This window comes from Lactuca sativa, chromosome 9 (genome assembly GCF_002870075.4).
Source record: "Lactuca sativa cultivar Salinas chromosome 9, Lsat_Salinas_v11, whole genome shotgun sequence".
Lineage (NCBI taxonomy): Eukaryota > Viridiplantae > Streptophyta > Magnoliopsida > Asterales > Asteraceae > Lactuca > Lactuca sativa.
This window is the reverse complement of record NC_056631.2, coordinates 166,780,990-166,803,472: the sequence shown is the minus strand read 5'-3', so window position 1 is coordinate 166,803,472 and position 22,483 is coordinate 166,780,990. Positions and strand designations below refer to the sequence as shown.

General features: G+C 35.6%; 1 protein-coding gene across 1 annotated transcript; it reads right to left on the bottom strand.

Annotated features, from left to right (window-relative positions):
- Nucleotides 1–16,647: 16,647 nt before the first annotated feature.
- On the bottom strand, nucleotides 16,648–19,076 carry LOC111912762 (probable tetraacyldisaccharide 4'-kinase, mitochondrial). Its single transcript, XM_023908504.3, is given in 8 exon segments — nucleotides 16,648–16,998; nucleotides 17,120–17,200; nucleotides 17,377–17,436; nucleotides 17,674–17,883; nucleotides 17,987–18,136; nucleotides 18,231–18,452; nucleotides 18,545–18,671; nucleotides 18,793–19,076. Coding segments are annotated over 8 exon segments (1,164 nt in total). The 5' UTR covers nucleotides 18,975–19,076; the 3' UTR covers nucleotides 16,648–16,866.
- Between the last annotated feature and the right edge of the window lie 3,407 nt (nucleotides 19,077–22,483).

The following is a 22,483-nucleotide window of genomic DNA, read 5'->3' as shown; positions in this document are numbered from 1 at the left end:
TAATCAATACTAGCATGCAATTCTACAAGCTCATACAACAGGCATACAAAGGCATTTCTCCTAGCATTCTATCATGAAAAACTGAGCAAATCCTTGGTCCTAACTAGCATGCGATTCACAGATTAAAGCATATCAGAAACATGTATGGGTAATTTGGGAAAACTTACTTGATCACGGTCGATTGCATGTACCAAACCCTTTTTCTTTTATTAGAAACCCTTTTATAAAAACATTTTCTTTTTTTTAATTATACCAAACCCTCAATTTGAGTTCAGACACACCTGAGAGTGTGCCCGAATCCCTCAAACTAAGGTTTTGATACCAACTTGTAACGTCTCAAAAATATGACCCAAAAATTTCAATTTTAAACAGTATTCCAAAGACATCATCGATACAATCCAAATAAGATAAGTGTATCAAACATCATCTCAAATCAGAGTAAATCACAAAAGCAGAACTATATGGTGTGTGTAATGCAGTCATTCCGAGCTCTTCCCCTTGGAACCAAAGGTACCTGAAACATAAATTGAAAACTATAAGCAGAAAGCTTAGTGAGTTCACCAAACTACCCCATACCATACATAATAAATAACATACTGGACCCCCGCCCTCCTTTGGGCCCCGCACGACATTGATCCCCGCTCGATATTACAGATATGTTATTCTTAGGCCCCGCCTGACATCAGTCCCCGCCCACTATACATATACTATATATATACATATATATATATATATATATATATATATATATATATATATATATCATATAATCATGCTAACACATACAATGATCATAAAATAATAGCATACGATTCAATCATCGGGCCTTGCCCGACATCGAGCCCCGCCCGATATACATAGCAACACATAACACATGCAAGGGTCATACATACTCCTAGCATCCTAACATAAACAATAAGGGCCGACATTGGTGCCTTAGACCCTTTAAATCCAGTGAGGAAACTCACCTCAATCGATAGATAAAAGATCCTACACTCGTTGCTGTTGTGAATCGATAAATCCCCGAGCTATGAATACCAAATAACATTTGATTAATAATTAGATTCTAATCCATAGCTATCAGTCCATAATTAGGATAAAAATACCATTATACCCCTGACCTAGTTTGGACCAAGACTTAGGCCCAAACCTATAATCCAAAAGGCCTAAAATCTAACTAACTGTTCAAGGCCCATACTTGGCCCAATTTTCCATATTGGGCCCAAAACCTTACATGGGCCTTACCCTAAGGCCCACACATTCTCCTAGTCCAAAACACTTGCACTCAGATGGCCCAACAAGAACCCAAGTACATAAGCCCAAAAGAACGGCCCAAACTCGAAGCCCAAAATGCAAAACCCAATAGACTGAGTATGCAGGGAGTACTTAGATGTACGCTAAGCGTACACGGTAAATGGCTTGTACACTGAACGTACAGGCTTGTACGCCCAACGTACTCATCCATTAAGCCAAAACCCACTTTAAGCACTTAATGTTTAAGACCAGAAGTCCAAACCACATATATAATCCCTAATAAGCGTCTAGAAAGTCACTAACTTGGTGACTTTGCATGCCCCAAAAATGTTGGATTAGGTTTCTAAGCCCATAAATATAATTGGTATGTACTTGACCCGAGAGTAGCATGGTCCATTTGGGTTGCCTTTACCAGAACAATCTGATAGGATGGATATTTGAGAAAAAGGTTATTTATGATTTATTAATATATTACAAGCATAATATATTAATATGGAATCATGTTATTTAATTAGTATTGGTCAAGAATTCATTTGGAATTAATTTAGTGATCAAAAGAGACTAATTAATTTAATGCGGACTGATTATGTAAATCTGTAATATATAGTGTTTGGGCTATTGATCCATTATGGGCTAAGTTTATGTAAGTATCCATAAGAGTTGGCCCACATTAGATATGGATCATAACCCAAGTGTATGGATTAGGGTGTACCCATGACTCTTGGAATCCTACACTATATATATATATATATATATATCCCTAAGGCTAAAAATCGGATCTTATGAGTTCTAAGAGAACCCTAGCGGAGTTTGGTGGTGATTAACCTCTCTCTCAAAGTCCTCCTTTGTTCATGGTGTTTGTGAACCATTTGAGGGATCACACTTGAGGTGCTAAGCTCTTGAAAGGCCAAAACTACAAGCTACAATAAAGATGTATTATTCTAACTAGTTTTATGATTAATGTACCAAAATTGTATGCTAGTTGTAGGCTTCAAGCTTTGGAAATTTTATTGCACGTATAATTAGATAAAACATAGATCCAAAGCTATTAGGGTTTCATGTGCACCATAGGAGTGTTATAGTGCTTAAAACCCAACAGTGGTATCAGAGCCTAGGATTGTTTTCTGTTGTTTTTTATGCTTGTTAATTTTCAAAGTTGAAAAAATCGATTTTCTGGCCTCTAACTGATGAACTCGTCGAGTCCACTTGCTAACTCGACGAGTCCACTCAGTAAAAGGGCAACTCGACTATTCATGATCATGCACTTGTCGAGTTGATAGCTCTGGTTGCAGAATTTTGAGTTTTTGGCCAGAATTGGTTTTGGATCATTACCACAAATTGTTTTGTAATCATAAAAATGTATTTTCTGATTTGGTAATGATGATCCTCTTCCAATTAAAAGATAATTGTCAAAGTTTTAAGTTAATTGTTGGTTATATGATAAACAAAGTTGCTTGTAAATTGTTGATATGAATTATCTTGCTTTATGAGTTTAGTTAGATCAATCATGAATTATATGATAATTTTATTTGTTGAAATTGATCTAAATGTTTTTTTAATGACTTCCATAACTTGTCCTCAAGTTATGGAACATGAAAAGTATCATCCATTAAAATAACATTAAACTCATAAGTTATGGAAATGAAAAGTTTTCAAGAGTTACAAAATTTGCCATCAAATTTTGGTATTTGAAAAGTCTCAAATTATGAAAACATTAACTCTTGTAATTGAAAGGTTTCAAAAGATGCAACTCTTAGGTTCACAACTTAAAGATTAATTAAATAGTTTTAATTTTGAATTTTTAATAACCTGGATGCTTTGAATAGTTCAATTACACCTTATTGACTTTATTAAATTAATTAAAGTGTTTAATTAAAAGAGAAGTTTAATAAATCCATAATAACATGGTTTAAGATTAATTAAATTAAGAGTTTAATTCATTAATAGAATTAAACCACCAAGTATTTTAGAAGTTTAAAATACACCCTTATACTATATAAAATTAAAAAGTTTAATATATTATATGTATCAGTAAAAAGTCAATCTTATCGTTAGTAGGCCTCATTCACGAAGTCGGTCTATAGGGGAGGGGGGTATAAGGTGTAATTGAAAATACCAAGTAACTAAACACTTATAAATTCCCAATCTTAGTTACTTAGGAAAAATATGAATTTTGTGCTAACCCATGAAATTGCACTTTGCACCTTGTTAAGTCGTTAGTGGAACGCGTGTGGTTAACCGGCACACTAATCTGGGACTGACAGTGTGTGGCAAAGGGTAGCTTGATGTTAATCATAGATCAATGGAGCGTGTGTGGTTAACCGACACATGGATTAGGTGATCTGTAACATTAAGAGTACCAAACACATTTGCATGGTTATTCACACCTTGTTTGTGATCCTCGACATCCTACTCACAAACCTGAAGGGCACAATCGATATTTAAACATGCCTTTGAAAAGTTCAAAGAATCTAGCAATTTCAATTCATTTAAAACTTAATAATCAATTTCGTTTTTCAAGGTGGAAATTGGAAAATCGTCATTTACCTACCTTCAAATATTTTACAATTGGATTACGACATCCCTCTACCGAATTGTAAAATATTGTGTTGGGTCCTAGCCTTAATATTTCATATTGGGTGTTATATTAAGGACTTAAATCAACTAACTTGAATATCTCCCATTATAGATGTCTAGGTCAGACAACTATGGTCTTCCTGAATCTTATGGAAAAAGCTTTCCTCATGAAGATGATATTCCACAAGACAATCAAGGTGAAAGATTAATCCCTTCTTTGTGCTGGAGTGGAACTTCACTTCCTCCACCTTCTCCAATAATTCTCCCTAAACCACAAGTTAAAAGACTTGAAAAGTTCAAGGTCACTCAAGCCATATTGGAAAACAAAAATGAAGATGGAAGGTCTGTGTGTGTACATGTCTTGGAGATGAAGTCACACGTTGACATGCTGGGAATGTTAGGAGTCGTTGTGTCAAGGACGTTGTCTCCTGACTTGGTTCTTAAGTCACTTCCTAAGTCATATAGTGAGTTCATTAAAGATTACTATATGACAGACCGCGACATGTCCCTTATCGATCTTACCTATTTGCTAATTGCTGTTGAATCAGAAATGATTTGGCACACTGGTAAAGCAAATTTGATTGGAAGATCTACTTCCCAAACTTCCATGGACATTGACAGTGGAAACATTGGAAGTCCAGAAAAGATTTCTCTTTCCAAGGGAAAGGGAAAGGCTGAATCTGAGATTGACCCGTGTGCTATTCCCAAAGAGTCCATATGTTTCTATTGCCAAGAGAAGGGGCATTAGTTGCGAAGCTTCCGTGTCTACTTGAAGGATCATAAGGATGGTAAAGTCAAAAAGTTTGACTCTGCTTCAGGTAAGTCCACTATCTAACTCTATTAAGTTCCTATGTGTAGATTCTTAAATACATGATGTCATAACATTACATTTTGATGTTTTGTAGGATCAAAGGAAGCTTAAAGGAAAAACATGCTGAGTTTGATCGCGAATAGATGGATTTCGATCACATGGTTCGATGATTGGATTCTTGAGCTGATGCTAGGAGTTATGATAGATTGCTTAGGAATATTAAGTAACATAGTTTTCATATGTACTTGCATTGTAAGGAAAAGTGTTCCGCATTTTATAAATGAAGAGAAATTTTGATTATATCTTATTTATACTTCCTTGCAATGGCATTTGTGAATATTGATGTTTGTATGTTTCTAATTTTAGCAATATGGATTTGATTCTTTCGTTTGTGGTAGTGTCATAATTTACCAAAGAAGGAAAGATTCTCATCACCCAAGTTTCAATTGTCCAGAAACATGGAATCATGCAAATTATATTGTATGATAAATGAGAACTTTCATCTTTGGAAAATTAAGACTAATTCCTTGTGCACATGTATATGTGAGTCAAGTGAAGGACTAGGGGATCGGGTACACTTGGTTGTGCGCTGGTCAGGTCCACCACAAAGAACAATAAGACTATTCGTCATGATTTACTAAAGTTTACTAAACATGGTTATACTTACAAGATTAAGTGTAATTCTGAGTCATTGGAAAAGTTTCAATGTAGAGCAGAACGAATAAGAAGAATCAAATTAGGCAGAAAGATAAAAGTTTCTCCAATCTGAAAAGAAGGGAGAGTACCTTAGTATTGTGTTTTATGATCATCTTAGTGATTATGAAAATCATATCACAATTGATCCTTTAAGGACATCTTAGTGCACTTGTATGACTAAGAAGAGGAATCAGGAATTGTTGAAATGGTTAAATCAAGAAGATGAATCATACTTCGTTCCAAAATCAAGTCTTAGAGTCATACTCCAAGATTGTAACTTGAGTGAAATAATCTTAAGAAAGGTTTATAACACTTATCAAATATAGAGTAAAATGTTTCTTACTCCTGTACATTTGAAATTGGTAAATTGTGATGTCTTGGATAAGACAAAGACCAACTAAGACCAATTATGTGAAGTGTTCGTCTCGATAAGAAACCGCACTAACTCTTGAATATTTGTTTATCAAGGAATGTTTCTTAAAACAGAGAATCTTATATGTCAAGAGGTCAGTGAGAGTCTTAAAGATCTTGAAAAGCTACAAGAACTAATCAAGAATAAACCTATTGTTAATCACTAGCACACGACGTGAAGTTTTTTTAACCTATTGTGTTGACATATTCTTGTTTCTGTGCCCATTCCAGTTAAAGTTGACTATGCATGTGAATTCTATGAGTGCTCAATTGTTTTCATAACAACTTGGAAGCAATGGTAGGCCTTTGAGCTGCCAGGTGGCTAGAAATTAAGATTGAACACGTTCAGTCCATATGAGTTTGGATTTGTCACTAACCTTGTCTTGTGATTATGGTCATGACAAATTCACATGTATAGGAACACATACACCATAAAATCTAAGTGTCATAAGGTTTCTCTCCAATTCATGAAAATGATTGTGAGGAAACACTTTCACTAAGTAGATTTTAAGGAGATAACAATTGTGATCTTTCCATTCTCAAATTCTATTATGACTACAACATCCCCCTTCATAGTTCGAATTGTGAGAAATGGAAAATAGTTTGAACATTCAGAACTTATTGTTGTAAGTTCTGAATAGTTTAGATACACATATGAGCTTTCTAATAAAAGGTGTATGAGCTTAGATAAAGGCTTATCGAAGCATCTCGTATCAGAAATCTGAACTTTGGTAAGAAAGTCAATTAGTATTGATTACTAGAAGTCAAGCTTATTTCTGGGTACATCTCAAAGATAGTGGGAGCATAAGTGTTATGCTAGTAAGATAATAATTATTATGCTAGTGGGATTATCGATGTTAAATTATAGATAACAAAAGTTTCAATTCGCAAAGTTGCAGGGTTTGAAAAGTTGTTTTGCTATAATTAAGGGAGAGGAACTTATAATTCATTTCAATTCTAAGAGTTTGGTGTAACGACCCAAATTTTACAAAGAAAATTTTCATTTTTAGCTAAACAACCATTTTTCATAAAACATAGAGATTCCAACAATTGTTTTCAAAACCATCAACATTACAACATTATTATTTTCAAAACATCAGAGTGTCCCCCAAACAATATCGAAAAAGAGAGATAGAGTGCACGCTGCATCATCACGCCTTGCCCTTGCACTTGGGCTTCGAGGTACCTGAAACAAACCCACAAACGGTAAGCTGAAAGATTAGTGAGTCCCCCAGAGCATACCCCACACAAACCACATATCACATTAGCTACAAAGCTACCTCTACCACATATCACATGTCAGTTAGATATAAAAGCTATCTCTACCATTGGCACATATCAATTAGCTATACAAGCCATCTCTACATTTAGCCACAAAGTTTATCTCTACCATTAGCCACAAGGCTATCTCTACCATCAGCCATAAGGTTGTCTCTACCATTAGCCACAAAGGCTATCTCTACCGCATATCATGCATACATTCATATCACACACCTCTACATAACAAGTATACCAACTATCATAAAATGGGTCGGCCTTGGTGCCTTAGACCCATTGGTATGGTGAGAAGACTCACCTCTCGAAAGTTGAACTGATAAGATGAAGTCAAGTATATTCCACACGCTGCTCCTTCTTAATTGTCCATATTCGATGAATAAATAATTCAACATAATCCCAAGAATACCCCTTGGGATCAACCCTGGTCAAAGTCAAAGTCTATGGTTAAGGTCAATAGTCCATATTGACCTTGACTCGTCGAGTACAATCATTCACTCGTCGACTCGCCGAGTCACCCGAGGGACTCGTCGAGTTCCTTGGTGTTTACGGTCATAAACCACCAACCATACACCTTTGAACTTAAACCGTTGGCCGTACACCCTTGGCCGTGAACCGTCTCGACTCGCCGAGTCACCAGAGGGACTCGACGAGTTCTCACGTAATCAGTTCTTTCCAGTGGGATTTAAGGTTTCAAACTTCAGATCTATACTTTCTAAGTGAAGATATCATGTAAAGTTGCAAACTTTACGTGAATGCATAGCCTCATGTGGCCATAACACTAAAACTAACATTCAAACAAGGTTCTTATGCATGGAGAGGGAATAAGCTCAATGAAAGATGTAACTTTATGATATTTGGGGCCTAAAAAGGTCCAGATCTAGAACCATATCCTTGTGATAGGTCCACATCTAAGCTTGCTTCCATTTCCTCAAAGTTGGTCACAACTCTCAAATAGAATTTATGCTTAAGAGAAAAGATTCATACCTCAAATCAATGCCCAAGACGAACTAGATGCTAGATCCAGTGTTTTCCCCTTGATTCTTCTTCTCCAAGCTTGGATTCCTTCCCAAATTTCCAAAGTCAAGCTCTCAAATGCACACACTTCACACACCAGGGAGTTTGCAGTCGTACACAGCCTCTTATGATGTTAAGGGAGGCTACAAGAGCGTTTAATGAGGCTTATATAGGGGAACATCCCAAAATTAGGGTTTTCCATTAAACAGCCCTGACTCGTCGAGTCACCCTTCTGACTCGCTGAGTCACTTCCGATTCATGCCCCTGAAATATAACCCTACTCGACGAGTTGAGCTCCCAACTCGCCGAGTCCATGCATGAAACGTCTCCATTGGCATGTTTCCAAACAATTCTCAAACCCGGTGTTACATTTAGATTGCGATTTTAATCAAATTTAGTCAACGACATATATGAATGTTATGTTGAAAAGATTCGACATAAGGAAACTCTATATATGGAAATGTTATAGCAAGAGACTGGTAAAGTATCAAATCTTTATGTAAGACACTATGAATCGTGTCCCATATGTTTCAGATATAGGATCGATTGCATGTGCTATAATACTCTTCTGTTCTAATTTTCCAAATGCTTAGGGAATTAAGAGGGAAAAAGGACTAGAACTGGATATGACTAAAGTGGTTAAACAATTGCTAAGGGCAATCCAAGGTTCACTAAGGATTAGTCACTTGTGGGCAATTGGAAGTATAGTAATGAATGGACCATATTGACATCATTTTGAATAGATAGGATTCTATTAAGAATGGATAGTCATATGGCAATTATGGAAAAGTTTCCATAATGGGAGTTAGATTTCAAGAATCTATGAGTAAGTTAGAAACTTTTATGAAAGAAGGATGTTCAAAGGAATGTGCTTTGAATATGAGACTTCGTATCTATGGAATTGTCTATTAGAAATCTCCAATGGAAAGTTTTGTAATTGGCAAAGTCTATGTGACTTGTGTACATAGTCATTACAAAAGGATCACTACATATAAGCTTAGAATCTAATAGATGACAATAAGTGGCAAGAACTTGGTATTCTCACACTTACGATAAGGATTTGGAATTGTGAAATGATTGTCATTGGAAATGTTTACAATTGATCTATTTCACAAAGTAAGGACCATAGGTAAGACATAGTGTGCATGCTTGGAGCATGGGATGACTATTGTTTCAATTCAAGTATTTAGTTGATAAATCGAAACATTATACAATGAATAATGTGTTATCAATATGGTGATTAAATAAAAGGTGTTTTATGTATATTCAAAAGTTTTGAGACCATATTGGATTTGATTATTATTGTGTTTCACTTTGCATGTTTTGACTTCCCGAATAACTAGGTTATTCAAACCATCCACAGTCGATCATACTTTGGAAGTAGGTATTGAGGCAAGACTATGATGAATCCGTCTGTAGATTGTCTAAAGGCGTTTAGACATAGCACAAATTTGTTGCGATGTTCATGAGTACTTTTGGAATAAGGTCCGAGTATTGGAATAAACCCACGCTCATCTGAATCACTTCATGGATTTTATCACGAGTGATTGTGAGACAATAATATCTTATATTCTTGAAACCAAGACATGTGAGTTGTAGTTTACAAGTCGATTTCACATTGACATATATAAACGCACCAGTAACTTGGTGTTATAACACATATTGTTGTGTGTGATTTGATGATTAAGTACAAGCAAGCATTTGAGTCGAGTTTTATCCATTCCTTTGACCCAAAGTGGGATAAAAGCGATATTTGTGGGCCCCTCGATGATTTAGTGATGACACCCTAAGTGCTTGGCCAAGCCTGGACTGATTTGATGTGTTCGATTAGTCGGTCGTCATAAATCGGAAATCGGGAATCAACATATAAATAGAGAGAATGATTATAATCCATGTCTCAGTTCATATGATATCTAGAATGGAGGAATATATGATCCCTTATCTAATGGACGCGTCATTTGTCACACCCCCAAACCGGAACGGCGGAAACATTTGGGGGCGGAGGACGTCATGTTTAGTATCACAACACAAGTATCATAGCAATCAAAGTCACAAGCAACCATTGTATTAATATTAAAGTGTTTACAAGTAGTGATTCACAAAAGATTGAATCCAAAAGTACATAACAAAATAAGACATGAAACTACTATGCTCCATCTTCAGTATCCCAGTGCGCGTACCTGTCTACTAGTTTCCTGTGAATACAAGTTATTTTGAAAGAGTTTATCATCATTTAAGCTGGTGAGCTCATAAGATTTTAGTGATGTCAAGTAAGTTGTAAGTCCTTTTTAGAAAAGTTCGCCTGTTCCTCCAGAAGATCCTATATCTTCTGATATGAAGAGAGATAAGTAAAATGACTCTACAATCCTTTCTATGAATGCTAAATGGATACAAATTATATAGAATCTAGATCAAACAAACAATTGATTGTGTGAATCTGTCCTAAGCCCACAACCAAACAAGGAACAGGAAATGAGGTGGAAGTCACACATTCCATTTCTTGTTAGATCTCCATTCTATATAACCCTGGTGTATTCACTTGGTATTCATGGAGTTAATTGTAATAGTTCCTTTATATTTGATGAAAATATTCTTTAAGGAAAACCCTTATCCCCTTTAGTAAAAATGGTAACCACAATGGTTCCTTATATAATCACTTGGTTTATACTAGCTATATATAATCTAATATCAATAGATAGTTAGTTGTGTAAATCTTCCCTAAGCCCACAACCAAATAAGGAACAGGAAGTAAGGCGGAAAGCACACATCCAACTACATATCGGGTATTAATTATATATAACTCTGATCTATAGATCAAGGTATTATAGAATTAACCACCTAAGGTCCTTTAAGTTATATTGGTTTAATTAAAATGGATTAAACCCTTTACTGGTAAGTTTCTATTTTTGTCTACTACATGTTCTATCTAAAAAGTATGCTTTTGTACTAGAAAACGATGTATTGAAATTGTATACTATGACTTGACCCATAACTGGTACTCCTTATGATTACTGGGTGTATACAAAATATATATAGATAAGATCAAATAGATAGTAGACTGGGTGCATCTGCTCTAAGCCCACAACCAAACAAGGAACATGAAATGAAGTGGAAGGCACACATCCTACTATCTGTTGGACCCGATAAATATATATCCTTGGTGTATAAAATAAGGAATTATAAAGTTAGCATTATAGGCCTCCTCTTAACTGAATGTATTAACTACCTTAGAACCAGTTTGTTAGTTAAGGTTTAAATGTGAGATGGTTGTAACCATGCTTGATTGACTAGTATAAGACACGCCGTTTCAAAGATATAGAAAATGGTATGACATTTGTCACCCGTCGACCTGCAGGTCCTACTGTAGCTAGCAGCAATGTGTAGGATTGTTAATCCAGTATAGATATATACACAAACTCACGCTCTCCCTCCAGAAGACTCTGGTTACAAAATGAGACCTAACAATTATATTACTAAGTCGTGAAGTAGTTGTTTCACATTATTGTTATCTTGTTCTTGTTTTAGTATGTTCCTTCTATTCTAGTAAGTAGTATGTTCCTCCTTGTTTCTCATTATATTATGTTTTTACACCCCTAACTATACCTATTATAGTTTAGTAGTATGATTGTTTTTAAATGTTACTGACTTGAATAAAAGACTCATTTATCAACTTAGTTATGATTGCCCATTGAAAACAGAGTTTTGTAAACTATAAAGTAACGTAACTTTAAAAGAGTTTTTGAAATGTTTTGATTACGTATAAGTACATAATCAATCCTTTAAAAGATGTTTATAACAAAACATTTACACAATTATCATTGTCTTCAACTTGTATCCCCCCCTTAAAAGCATTTAAAACAGTTAAAAGATTGATTATATGGGTATGAACTCACCTTATGTGGGTGATTCAAACGAAGGTTCGCGTAAGGATGAGAAGTTCCACAAATGAAGTCCCGAGGCACAAACGAGACACTAAATGACATATAAGGGCATATAATGGCATGAATTTAGTGTTTAGAAGCAACTATATGCAAGGAAACACCCTTAGGGACTTGGACTAAGTGTTAGAATCACATGTGATTCATCAAAGGGGTGTTTATGGCCACCAAATGGTGTTTACGGCCATGGAGTTTACGACCGTAAACTCATGGTAAAATGTGCATAAAAGGGGTGATTGAATGATAGGGATGCTTCTGGGACTATTTCTCAATAAGAGGATGAGAAAAACAAACACTTTGGAAGGCTTTTAAGGTGTTTATGGCCAAGATAGACGAGTTTACGACCAAGCAAGGAGTTTATGGCCATAAACTCATGGGCATTATGCAAAAGAGAGTGGTTTAAGGTCCTATCTATCATCCATTAAGGGTTCAAGGTCTAATGCTTGGATATGAGAAGGGTTTGCGGCCAAAATGTGTCCAAATTATGGGTTTACGGCCAAGGGAGATTCCATGGCCGTAAACTCATGATGTTTATGGTGAAGTGGTTGTTTCAAGACTATGATCTAGTGTTTAACATGCCTAACTAGATGATAGATGTAATACTCACACTTTTGATGGCCTTTGAGGAGTTTTCGGCCACCAAGAACAAGTGTGTGTTCTTGGTGAATGTTGATGATCTTGAAGATCTAAGCAAAAGAGGTGATTTCATGGATGAATCAAGATATGTTTACAAGATTAAGAAGGATATCAACTCAAAGATGGAAGAAACACTTACGTTTTTGAAGATCTAGGATAAAAGGCTTGATGATACTTGAGAGAGAATGAAAGTTTCTTGAGTTGAAAGTGTAAGAATGAAAGAAAAATGAAGGGAACGAGGCTTTAAGGGGGATTTTACGGCCAACCTTGAGTTTACGGCCGTAAACTCAAGTGTTGTGGCCGTGAACTCCTTTTGGTGGTGTTTAAGGCTTGAATGTTGTACAGTGAATCTAGCAGGCACTTCCTAACACTCATTCCTTGAATGTACAAGGCTTAAAACACTCAAACAAACTCTAAACGGTGCTAAAAGATAGTAGGTGTGAGTCTGACTTAAGGTTGATTGGCTTGACTTATATAAGGCAAAAAATTCCGGGTTGTCACATCATTTGACTAGGTCAGAGTTCGACAGTGGCTTTTGAGAGCTACGATTGCTAGTCGGGATTTTGGAGTTGTACTTGCAATAATAGTTTTTAGACTTATCCAAGTGGGAGACTGTTGGATTAGGTTTCTAAGCCCATAACTATAATTGGTATGTACTTGACCTGAGAGTAGCATGATCCATTTGGGTTGCCTTCACCAGAACAATCTGATAGGATGGATATTTGAGAAAGAGGTTATTTATGATTTATTAATATATTACAAGAATAATATATTAATATGAAATCATGTTATTTAATTAGTATTCATCAAGAATTAATTTGGAATTAACTTAGTGATCAAAAGAGACTAAATAAATTAACGGGGACTGATTATGTAAATCTGTAATATATAGTGTTTGGGCTATTGATCCATGATGGGCTAAGTTTATGTAAGTATCCATAAGAGTTGGCCCACATGAGATATGGATCATAACCCAAGTGTATGGATTAGGTTTTACCCATGACTCTTGGAATCCTACACTATATATGTGTTTCCTTAAGATTGAAAATCGGATCTTATGAGTTCTAAGAGAACCCTAGCGGAGTTTGGTGGTGATTAACCTCTCTCTCAAAGTTCTCCTTTGTTCATCGTGTTTGTGAACCATTTGAGGCATCATACTTGAGGTGCTAAGCTCTTGAAAAGCCAAAACTACAAGCTACAATAAAGAGGTATTATTCTAACTAGTTTTATGATTAATGTACCAAAATTGTATGCTAGTTGTAGGCTTCAAGCTTTGGAAATTTTATTGCATGTATAATTAGAGAAAACATAGATCCAAAGCTATTAGGGTTGCATGTGAACCATAGGAGTGTTATAATGCTTAAAACCCAACAAAAAGGACCCAAATTCAAGATATAGCACTTTACATTCACTAAATGGACATAATCTCATGCATGGGTGATTCTAAACCCTAAAGGTGCCAACTTTGTGGACTTTGAACCTCAGAAACACCAAAAGTGACAACTCATAGCTCATGGAATGGTGTCAAGCCACTAGATCTCATTCATGGGGTCAAAAAGGTCCAAAAATCATATAAACTAGATCTAAGCTTTTAATAAATAAGATCATAGATTTTTACCTCAAACAAGCTGGAAATGGAGTAGAGATTCAGAATCCACAAACTCTTCCTTGATCAACAACCTTGCACCAAACTTTTTCTTCTTGATAATGAACCAAAAACACACCAAGAAGCACACAATGAGTTCAAAAACACAAAGGAAAGGTCTAGGGTTTCGAAATGAGGTTATAAGGTCAGTGGAGGCTGAGAAATAAGGGTAACATGAGCCATAAGTGTGATTATATAGTGTGCAACCCCATAAATTAGGTTTTCACTAGATGACACGTACGCCCCGTGTACATATGTGTATGTCCCGCGTATGTGTCCAGAGTCCCGACCAAGGCACTCATCAGTATGCTAAGTGTACCATGTGGTATGCCCCGCGTACTACCCAAGGACTAAATGTGCAACATTTCAACAATGAAGGGCATGAAACATACCAGGATCCAAGTGTTACAATATGTGACATTTTTGGGGAAATCACTAAGCTTTGGATTGCGGTTGTTGATTAAATGATTTTAGGTACTTATTCAGATCATATGAATGATAATACTTGATTGTACATGTGCATCAACATTATGTTTTGAGATTTCTGCATTAATTTTATACTCTGATTTGATTAGTTAAGTTTTGATTATCTAAACAATGATTTTCTTTATGAATGAATGAATGTTTGAATGAATGAATGTTATCTTCTAAAAATTAAATATAAAAAGTGGTTTGGAAAATGGGACGTTATAATACTCAATACTTAAGGCGTGTTCGGTATTGGGTAACTTTGCCCTTTGGTTTGGTACGGGTCTGAAACCGAGCTTACTCATAGTTTCAAATTAAACCTACTTTCACAAACCGAATTAGTACCGAAAAAATGATATTGTGGTAGGAATATTTTAGGGTTCTTGTTTTGAGGGTTTCAAAAATTGAAAATTTAATTTTTCTTGTCATTATGGTTTTCTTCCATAAACACACGTTTCTTAAACATTGTTGTTTTTCATCCATCAAATAGAATGAGCATCTAAACACAGAAAAACATTGTAAAACAAAGGTTTTAACGATGTGTGCTTTTGTAATTATAAAGTGAGTCCAAAATGAAATCCAACATAACGTATCTTATATTCTTGCATAATTTATGATTTTGCGGATCCGTACAAGTTTAAGATTATTTAATTTAATATTGTTATAAATCATGATGCCATATAAGAATTATATTATACTTTTCTCAAAGTAAAATATGTGATTTAGTAAAAACAACATACCAAACAATAAATGGATATAAACGTCCCTTTTACTAATATACTTCGAAGAAATTCCCACCTTTCACCCGTTTTAATTTTGTTAACTCTAATGGCCGTCTTTGTTTTATCTATTCGCTACTTGACCGATTGATGATGATGAGAAATAATAACAATATATTATTACAGATAGTGCAAAGTACCAAGAAGCGGGGATAGCTCAGTTGGGAGAGCGTGAGACTGAAGATCTGAAGGTCAGGTGTTCGATCCACCTTCACCGCAAACGTTTTTTCTTTCCTATTTTGCTATTCAAGGTGATATGTTTTAATAAAGTGCGTACAACATCAAACCCATTTGATCCGTTATATTTTTAATTTTAAAATTCTAACCATTTTCTATACCTCACATAATTATAAACAAAATTGAACTCATGTAAATGATATGAATTATGGCAAAATACATGAGTTTAATGTCTTTTTTTAATGTATATAGCGTGTATATCTTAGCTTATAAACTATCTTATTGCAATTTAGTATTTGTGTTTGGGTGTGCCAATGCTACTATACTAGCTTATAAAATTAGTTTTTGAGCTTGTTGCAATTTAATGTTTATACCACAAAAATAATTTATACTTTATAACAATTTATAAACTAGTTTTTTGATAAACTATTTGTATCTTAAGGTAACTTATTAATAAACTTATAAGCTTAAAACTAGCTTTTCTAACAAATCAAACACAACCAAATGTTTAAATTGTTATAATACACAAGCAAAGTTTCGTCAACATTTAATGGTTTAATAGAGTAATTAATGTCGAAATTTAAACTAAAGCTACTAAATTAGATAAAATATATGCTGTAACCTCTTTAACGAACAATAATCACAGAAGGTCAAATTTGCTGACATAGGAAAACACTTCGACAGAAGGTCAGATTTGAAGTTACAACTTGGACGTAATATGTAGTATTATTAAACACCAAAAACACCCAAAATACAATAGTTTTTTAGTGTGCTTTTCCCTAAATATTATACCCAAAATATTAATGCATAATTTCTTCTCAACTCTTAATTGTTTTTTTTAAACAACTCGCCATCCATGATTAAAGCCTTCGAACTTAGGACAATTTGTTTAAATCCAAAATAATTACCACTAGGCCACCAAAATTCTAACAATCTTCCATTTAGGATTTGTGCAATACTTCATATGAAACCTTAATACCTGGTTCTATTCATAGCAAAAAGAACTGTTATCAGTCTAATCTCAACCACAATTTTTAACTTAAACAAAATAACATCGTTTAGAAATTTGCAACCAAACCCGTATTACATGGTTCGGTTCGTGGACCCAGGCGGGTTGGACCCAACCTGACCCGATCCACCCGGTTATCAAACAACCCATTTTACACTATACTTTCACCCCATTCAACTCAAGGAGTGAATCAACAGCTTCTTGAACTCATCTTCTTTGTGGTCTAAAATCTTCAGTTTACAACACAACACCAAAACTTCAAAAGGCTCCAAACTTCCAAGAATCTTGTGATCTCGATCATAGTCCTGTAGTTAACCAGATCCAAATCTTGGTCAACACAAAAAGCAATTTGAATCGATGGTTTATGAAAGTTATGAAGGATTGACAAGTGGAAAAAGATTTATGAATATTAAGTTATTAACAAACCTTTTCTGTCATGACAATGGTGGGTTTGGAGCCAAACTTGTTCTTGAGATGGTTGAGTCTTGCTTTGATTGTCATGATGTCCTGAATCGAGTATTTTGACAGAATTTATAATTTGATTCTAGCGGTTGGAAATTGGAATGTGAAAAAAGTATATTGTAAGGTAGTGTTTAATATGATCATGGAATGGAATCACTTATTCCATTACTATCTCAATTCCATTCCATCCAACCAAACAAACCTTAACAAAGTAGTTGTACCTCGTTTTGAAACTGGTGGTGGTCGCTATAGTCTAGTCGGTCAACAAACAACGGGCCCATCTGGAAATTATTGAAAAAAAAATAATAATAAAACTTTTATGACGAGAACGAGGGCATTTACGTCTTTTGCACAGAGCACGTCCATGTCCTAACTTTTTAGCCGAGACAAAAGCTGCAATTTTGTCCTATTGGGACCAGTCAGTAGTCACAGTCACAATCAGATGCACGTGAAAAGTGAAAAATACAGTACAGTCTCTTATGTTATGTTCTGTCCTGTTCAAAAAGGACAAATGATACCTTTTGAATTCTTTGCACGAGAGAATTAGGAGAACCGATTGCAGAAACACATAAAACTATCTTTTCATTTACAACTTCTAAAGATAATTGAATTGAGACACTTGGTGGTTTAAAGAAGTGTGTGGGTGTCATTGTAGATAAGTATATGGGAAGAAATCGATTAGCTTTGAGAATCGTTGATTTAATAACAGAAAGATTCTGATCCGAAACCTGTGATTATTAAATAACAATTTCGTTATTTTCGTGTAAAAAATATGATATTCCGTAAATACCCTTGTTGTAAAGTTTTGTGTTGGAATGGAATTTGTTATACCAAGTCGGAATGGTGGATTACGGCGGCATTAGCACGGGAAAATGAAGTCAAAGGCTCGCGTAATGGTCCAAAAGGTAGTAAGTGGCAGTTTCCTCATGGTGACAATGCATTCACCATTACAATTTCCAAATCACGTGACATGCTTACATGCTGTTAAAGAAATTATAGCAAATTTCAAAATCTTTGCTTTTCAAATTGAATACCCAATTGAAGAAAATTAACGAGAAAGAAATGGTATGTTTACCTGCATTCCATCATCAAGAATTGCAACTCCAATTTTATCAGAAACAATTCGTCTTTCTGGTATATGTTTCTTGAAACTAACTATGTCAAGAGGATAAACGAATCCATGTTTATGAAGAAAAGAAGCAGCAGTCGCTGCCCGATTTGCACCCACACCAATCTTCACAGATGTTCCATTAAAATGCCTTTGAAGCATTTTAGCTTCATCAGCACCACCATATCCCTGCAAATACCATGGGAGTAAAATTCGTCAATTTTGTATTGAAAAAGGTAAAAGGTTTGACACGAAAGTCAAAGTATACGATGATAAAGTACCCTGGTGAGAATGAGAGGTGAAACCCCAAAATCATTAGCCAACCAATTTGCAATGAATTCGACCATCGGAGTCTTCCCATTACCACCCCACGTTAAATTTCCGACGCTGATTACCGGAACGGGTAACCTTCAACAGCCATGAAAATGCATCAAACCCTACATAAAGATACATCGAATCAAGAGGAGAAGAATAACTCCAATGTGGTTATACTAGAGGAAACATGAAGATGGTTGTAATTTGTAAGTACCTGTGCTTGCGAAGGAAGCCTAAGTGGTGGAGAGTGTGACGGAAGGAGAGGGCAATTTTGTAGAGGGAGGAAGAGAGAAAGAGTAGAGGGATGATAGAGAGATGAAGGGGAGAGAGAGTGGAGAGTACTTCAGATATGGGAGTGTATGCTATTTGATTTACAGTTTTTCTTAATTTCTCCATTGATATGCTAAAGTGTTTCGATTTTTTCAGTTTGGAGGGAGAGAGAACCAGAAGAGGAGGGTTTAAGTTTAATGATGACGGCCACAAAATCCCCTCTTCTAATAAAACACTATTAAACCTGTCACATGTTCATTTTTTTATACCTCTACTTTCTACTTTGACACATGACACCTTCTTCTTAACCCTTCTCATTAATTCACGCCCACCCCAACCCTTATTGACTATGGAATCATCTATTTATTCCCTAAAATCGTTGTTTTCTCTAATTTCGTTTTTTTGGTTTTGGTAAAAGATTCAAATTTAAAATACTCACGTACTGCATCAAATGGAAACCTTCAATTCTACCTTATGGTTAAATGGTTTTGTAGATGATCTCTATCGTGACGCTGATGTTTTGTGATTTTTAATTTGATGCAGTTTATAAAGTCACTTCCATCCATTCTTCCTTTGTTGATCGTTTCTTTGATGTTGTAGTGAAAGAGAATAAGCCCTAATTTTAGCAAGCGATCTCCTTCTTTTGATTCCATTCTATGTAAATTTTTTAATAAATTCATCAATGTCGATCTGTGTTTTTCTTCCTCCTAAATCTCTGATATAAATTCTCAGAGGCTCATAACATCTCTCATCTTTCATATCCAGTAAACATGAGTCAATTCCTATTTTCTTATTCAAATATTCAAATCTCATAAAATCAATCTTCGATCGTTTCCTATTTTTTAGATTCAATCCCCTAAAATCCACAATTAAATTATCAGTTTCCAAACTTAAATAAAGACATATCTTTTGGCTCTTTCTCTCTCAACAAATATGATGATTTCTTCCGCCACCAAATCCCCACCAAGTTCGATTATTTATTTGTATTTTGATTTTAGCCCTAAATGATCTGTGTTGCTTGAACTAGGTTCGATTTGTTTTAGTTGGTGTATTTGCTAGATCATTTTTATCCATAAATCGATTTGTTTTGCTTGAATAAGGTTTTTTTTGTCATATAATGTTCGATTTTTTTTTTTCAATATCTCAGGCTTGATATTTTTTTTTTGTTCATAATGAAAATGAAATATAGATACTTATCGGCGGCAATGTTTGTGTGTTTATCTATGATAGTTTTCTCCTTTTAGGCTCCAATATCTCCTGTTTCTTAACCTATGGATTATCGGAAGCTTCAAAATCATTGAGTTTTGCGACATGATAGCTTAGGGAGTTCGGAAAATAGAAAGCAACATATGGAGGAACTTGAGATGTTTCTGGAGTTTTAATTTGTTGACATTGACAACGTCCTTTTAGGCTCCAATATCTCCTGTTTCTTAACCTATGGATTATCGGAAGCTTCCGAACCGCGACAAGGGATGCTAACCGCTTCTATGTGACTTTTACTGATGATTACAACATATATGTCTATGTCTACTTAATCAAGCATAAGTCAGAAACCTTTGAAAAGTTCAAAGAGTTTAAGCAAGAAGTGGAGAATCAATTGGGTAGGAAGATAAAGATGCTTCGATCTGATCGTGGATGAGAGTATCTTAGGATCGAGTTCCATGACTATCTTAAGGAATGTGGAATTGTCTCACAATTGACGCCACCTAGGACACCACAGTTTAATGGTGTAGCTGAAAGGCGCAATCGAACCTTTCTAGACATGGTTCGTTCTATGATGAGTCGAGCTTCGTTACCTATCTCATTCTAGGGGTATGCCTTAGAGACTGCCACCCATATCCTTAATCTAGTCCCAACTAAAAAGGTTGCCAAAACACCTCACGAAATGTGGACATGGAAGGTTCCCTCGTTAGCACATATCAAGGTTTGGGATTGCGAGGCTTTCGTAAGACGAGAGTCTCTTAACAAGCTTGAACCTCGTAGTGAGCGATGTATTTTCATCGGCTACCCATATAAATCCTTTGGATATCTCTTCTATAGACCGAGTGACAATGTTGTCTTCATTGTGAGGAGAGGAGTTTTCCGCGAGAGGGAACTCATATGCTAGAAGGATAGTGGGAGGCAAATTGACCTCGAAGAGCTTCAAGAGTTAAGTGATGAAGGAACCTTAAACACTAATGCTCAACCCGAGGAGGAAACTCCTGTTGAACCAATTGACGAGTCATTACCTCTGAGGTGTTCCAGTAGAGTTAGTCAGGCACCTGAGTTTTATGGTTTCCATATTACTTCTGAAGGTGATACATTTATCAGTGATAACACACTAGTAAATTTGGATGAACCTAACAACTACAAGGAAGCCATGGCATACTCCGAGTCTGCTAAATGGAAAGAGGCGATGGACAGCGAGATTTAGTCCATGTATGACAATCAAGTTTGGAACTTGGTTGACAATGTACCAGGCAAGGTTGTAGAACTCGTTATTCGGTACCTGCTCGACCGATTACCGAGTAGCGAGTACTCGAGAGTACTCGGATTTGGTAATTCATGTAAAAATATTTTAAAGGAAATTATATATGTCAAAATCATAAGTTGATTGAAATATATAACAAAATCAGATATATGTGAATACACAAAAACTGAAAAGCACATAATGGTCTCACTTCGTGAATAATTACTGAAAGTTTAACATATATATATGTAGTAATAATCACATGGGTGTGTGTTAAATAATAAATCATTTAGTATATTATATATATACTCACCGAGTTGACCAATTTTTACAACATTGCTCAGTTCAGTAAGAGGCTGATCGGGGAGTACTCGGGATTCTATAACTCGTCTCGGTCAGGGGCTGAGCAGCGAGTACTTGGAGGAGTACTCGGCCAACTCGGCAAGTTTTACAACACTGCTACCAGGCCGTAAGACAGTTGGGTGCAAATGGATCTTCAAGAAGAAGACCGACATGGATGGGAAAGTACATACTTATAAGGCGCGATTGGTTGCGAATGGCTTTACTCAAACTCCTGGAGTTGGCTATGAAGAGACCTTCTCACCAGTAGCAAAGATTAAATCTATAAGGGTTATGCTAGCCATAGCTGCATTTCATGATTATGAAATATGTCAAATGGATGTCAAAACCGCTTTCCTTAATGGGAAGTTGGCTGAGGATGTTTACATGAATCAGCCAGATGGTTTTGTCGATGCAAAGTACCCTAATAGAGCATGTAAGCTTTATAAATCCATTTATGGATTGAAACAAGCATCTCATAGATGGAATCTTTGTTTAAATGAGAAAGTCAAAGAGTTTGGTTTCTCAAGAAGCGAGGATGAGTCTTGTGTATATGTCAAAGCTAGTGGGAGTATAGTTAGCTTTCTCGTGTTGTATGTGGATGACATACTACTCATAGGAAATGACATCCAAACCTTGCAGGGGGTTAAGTCCTAGCTTGGGAAGTGTGTCGCTACGAAGGACCTCGGAGAAGCTGCTTATATTCTAGGGATAAGGATATTGAGAGACAGGAGTAAAATACTAATAGGACTTAGTTAAAGTACTTGGACAAGGTGTTGAACGTTTCAACATGCAAGATTCCAAGAGAGGAGAATTACCTATCCAAAGCAATGCCAGACTGAGTAAG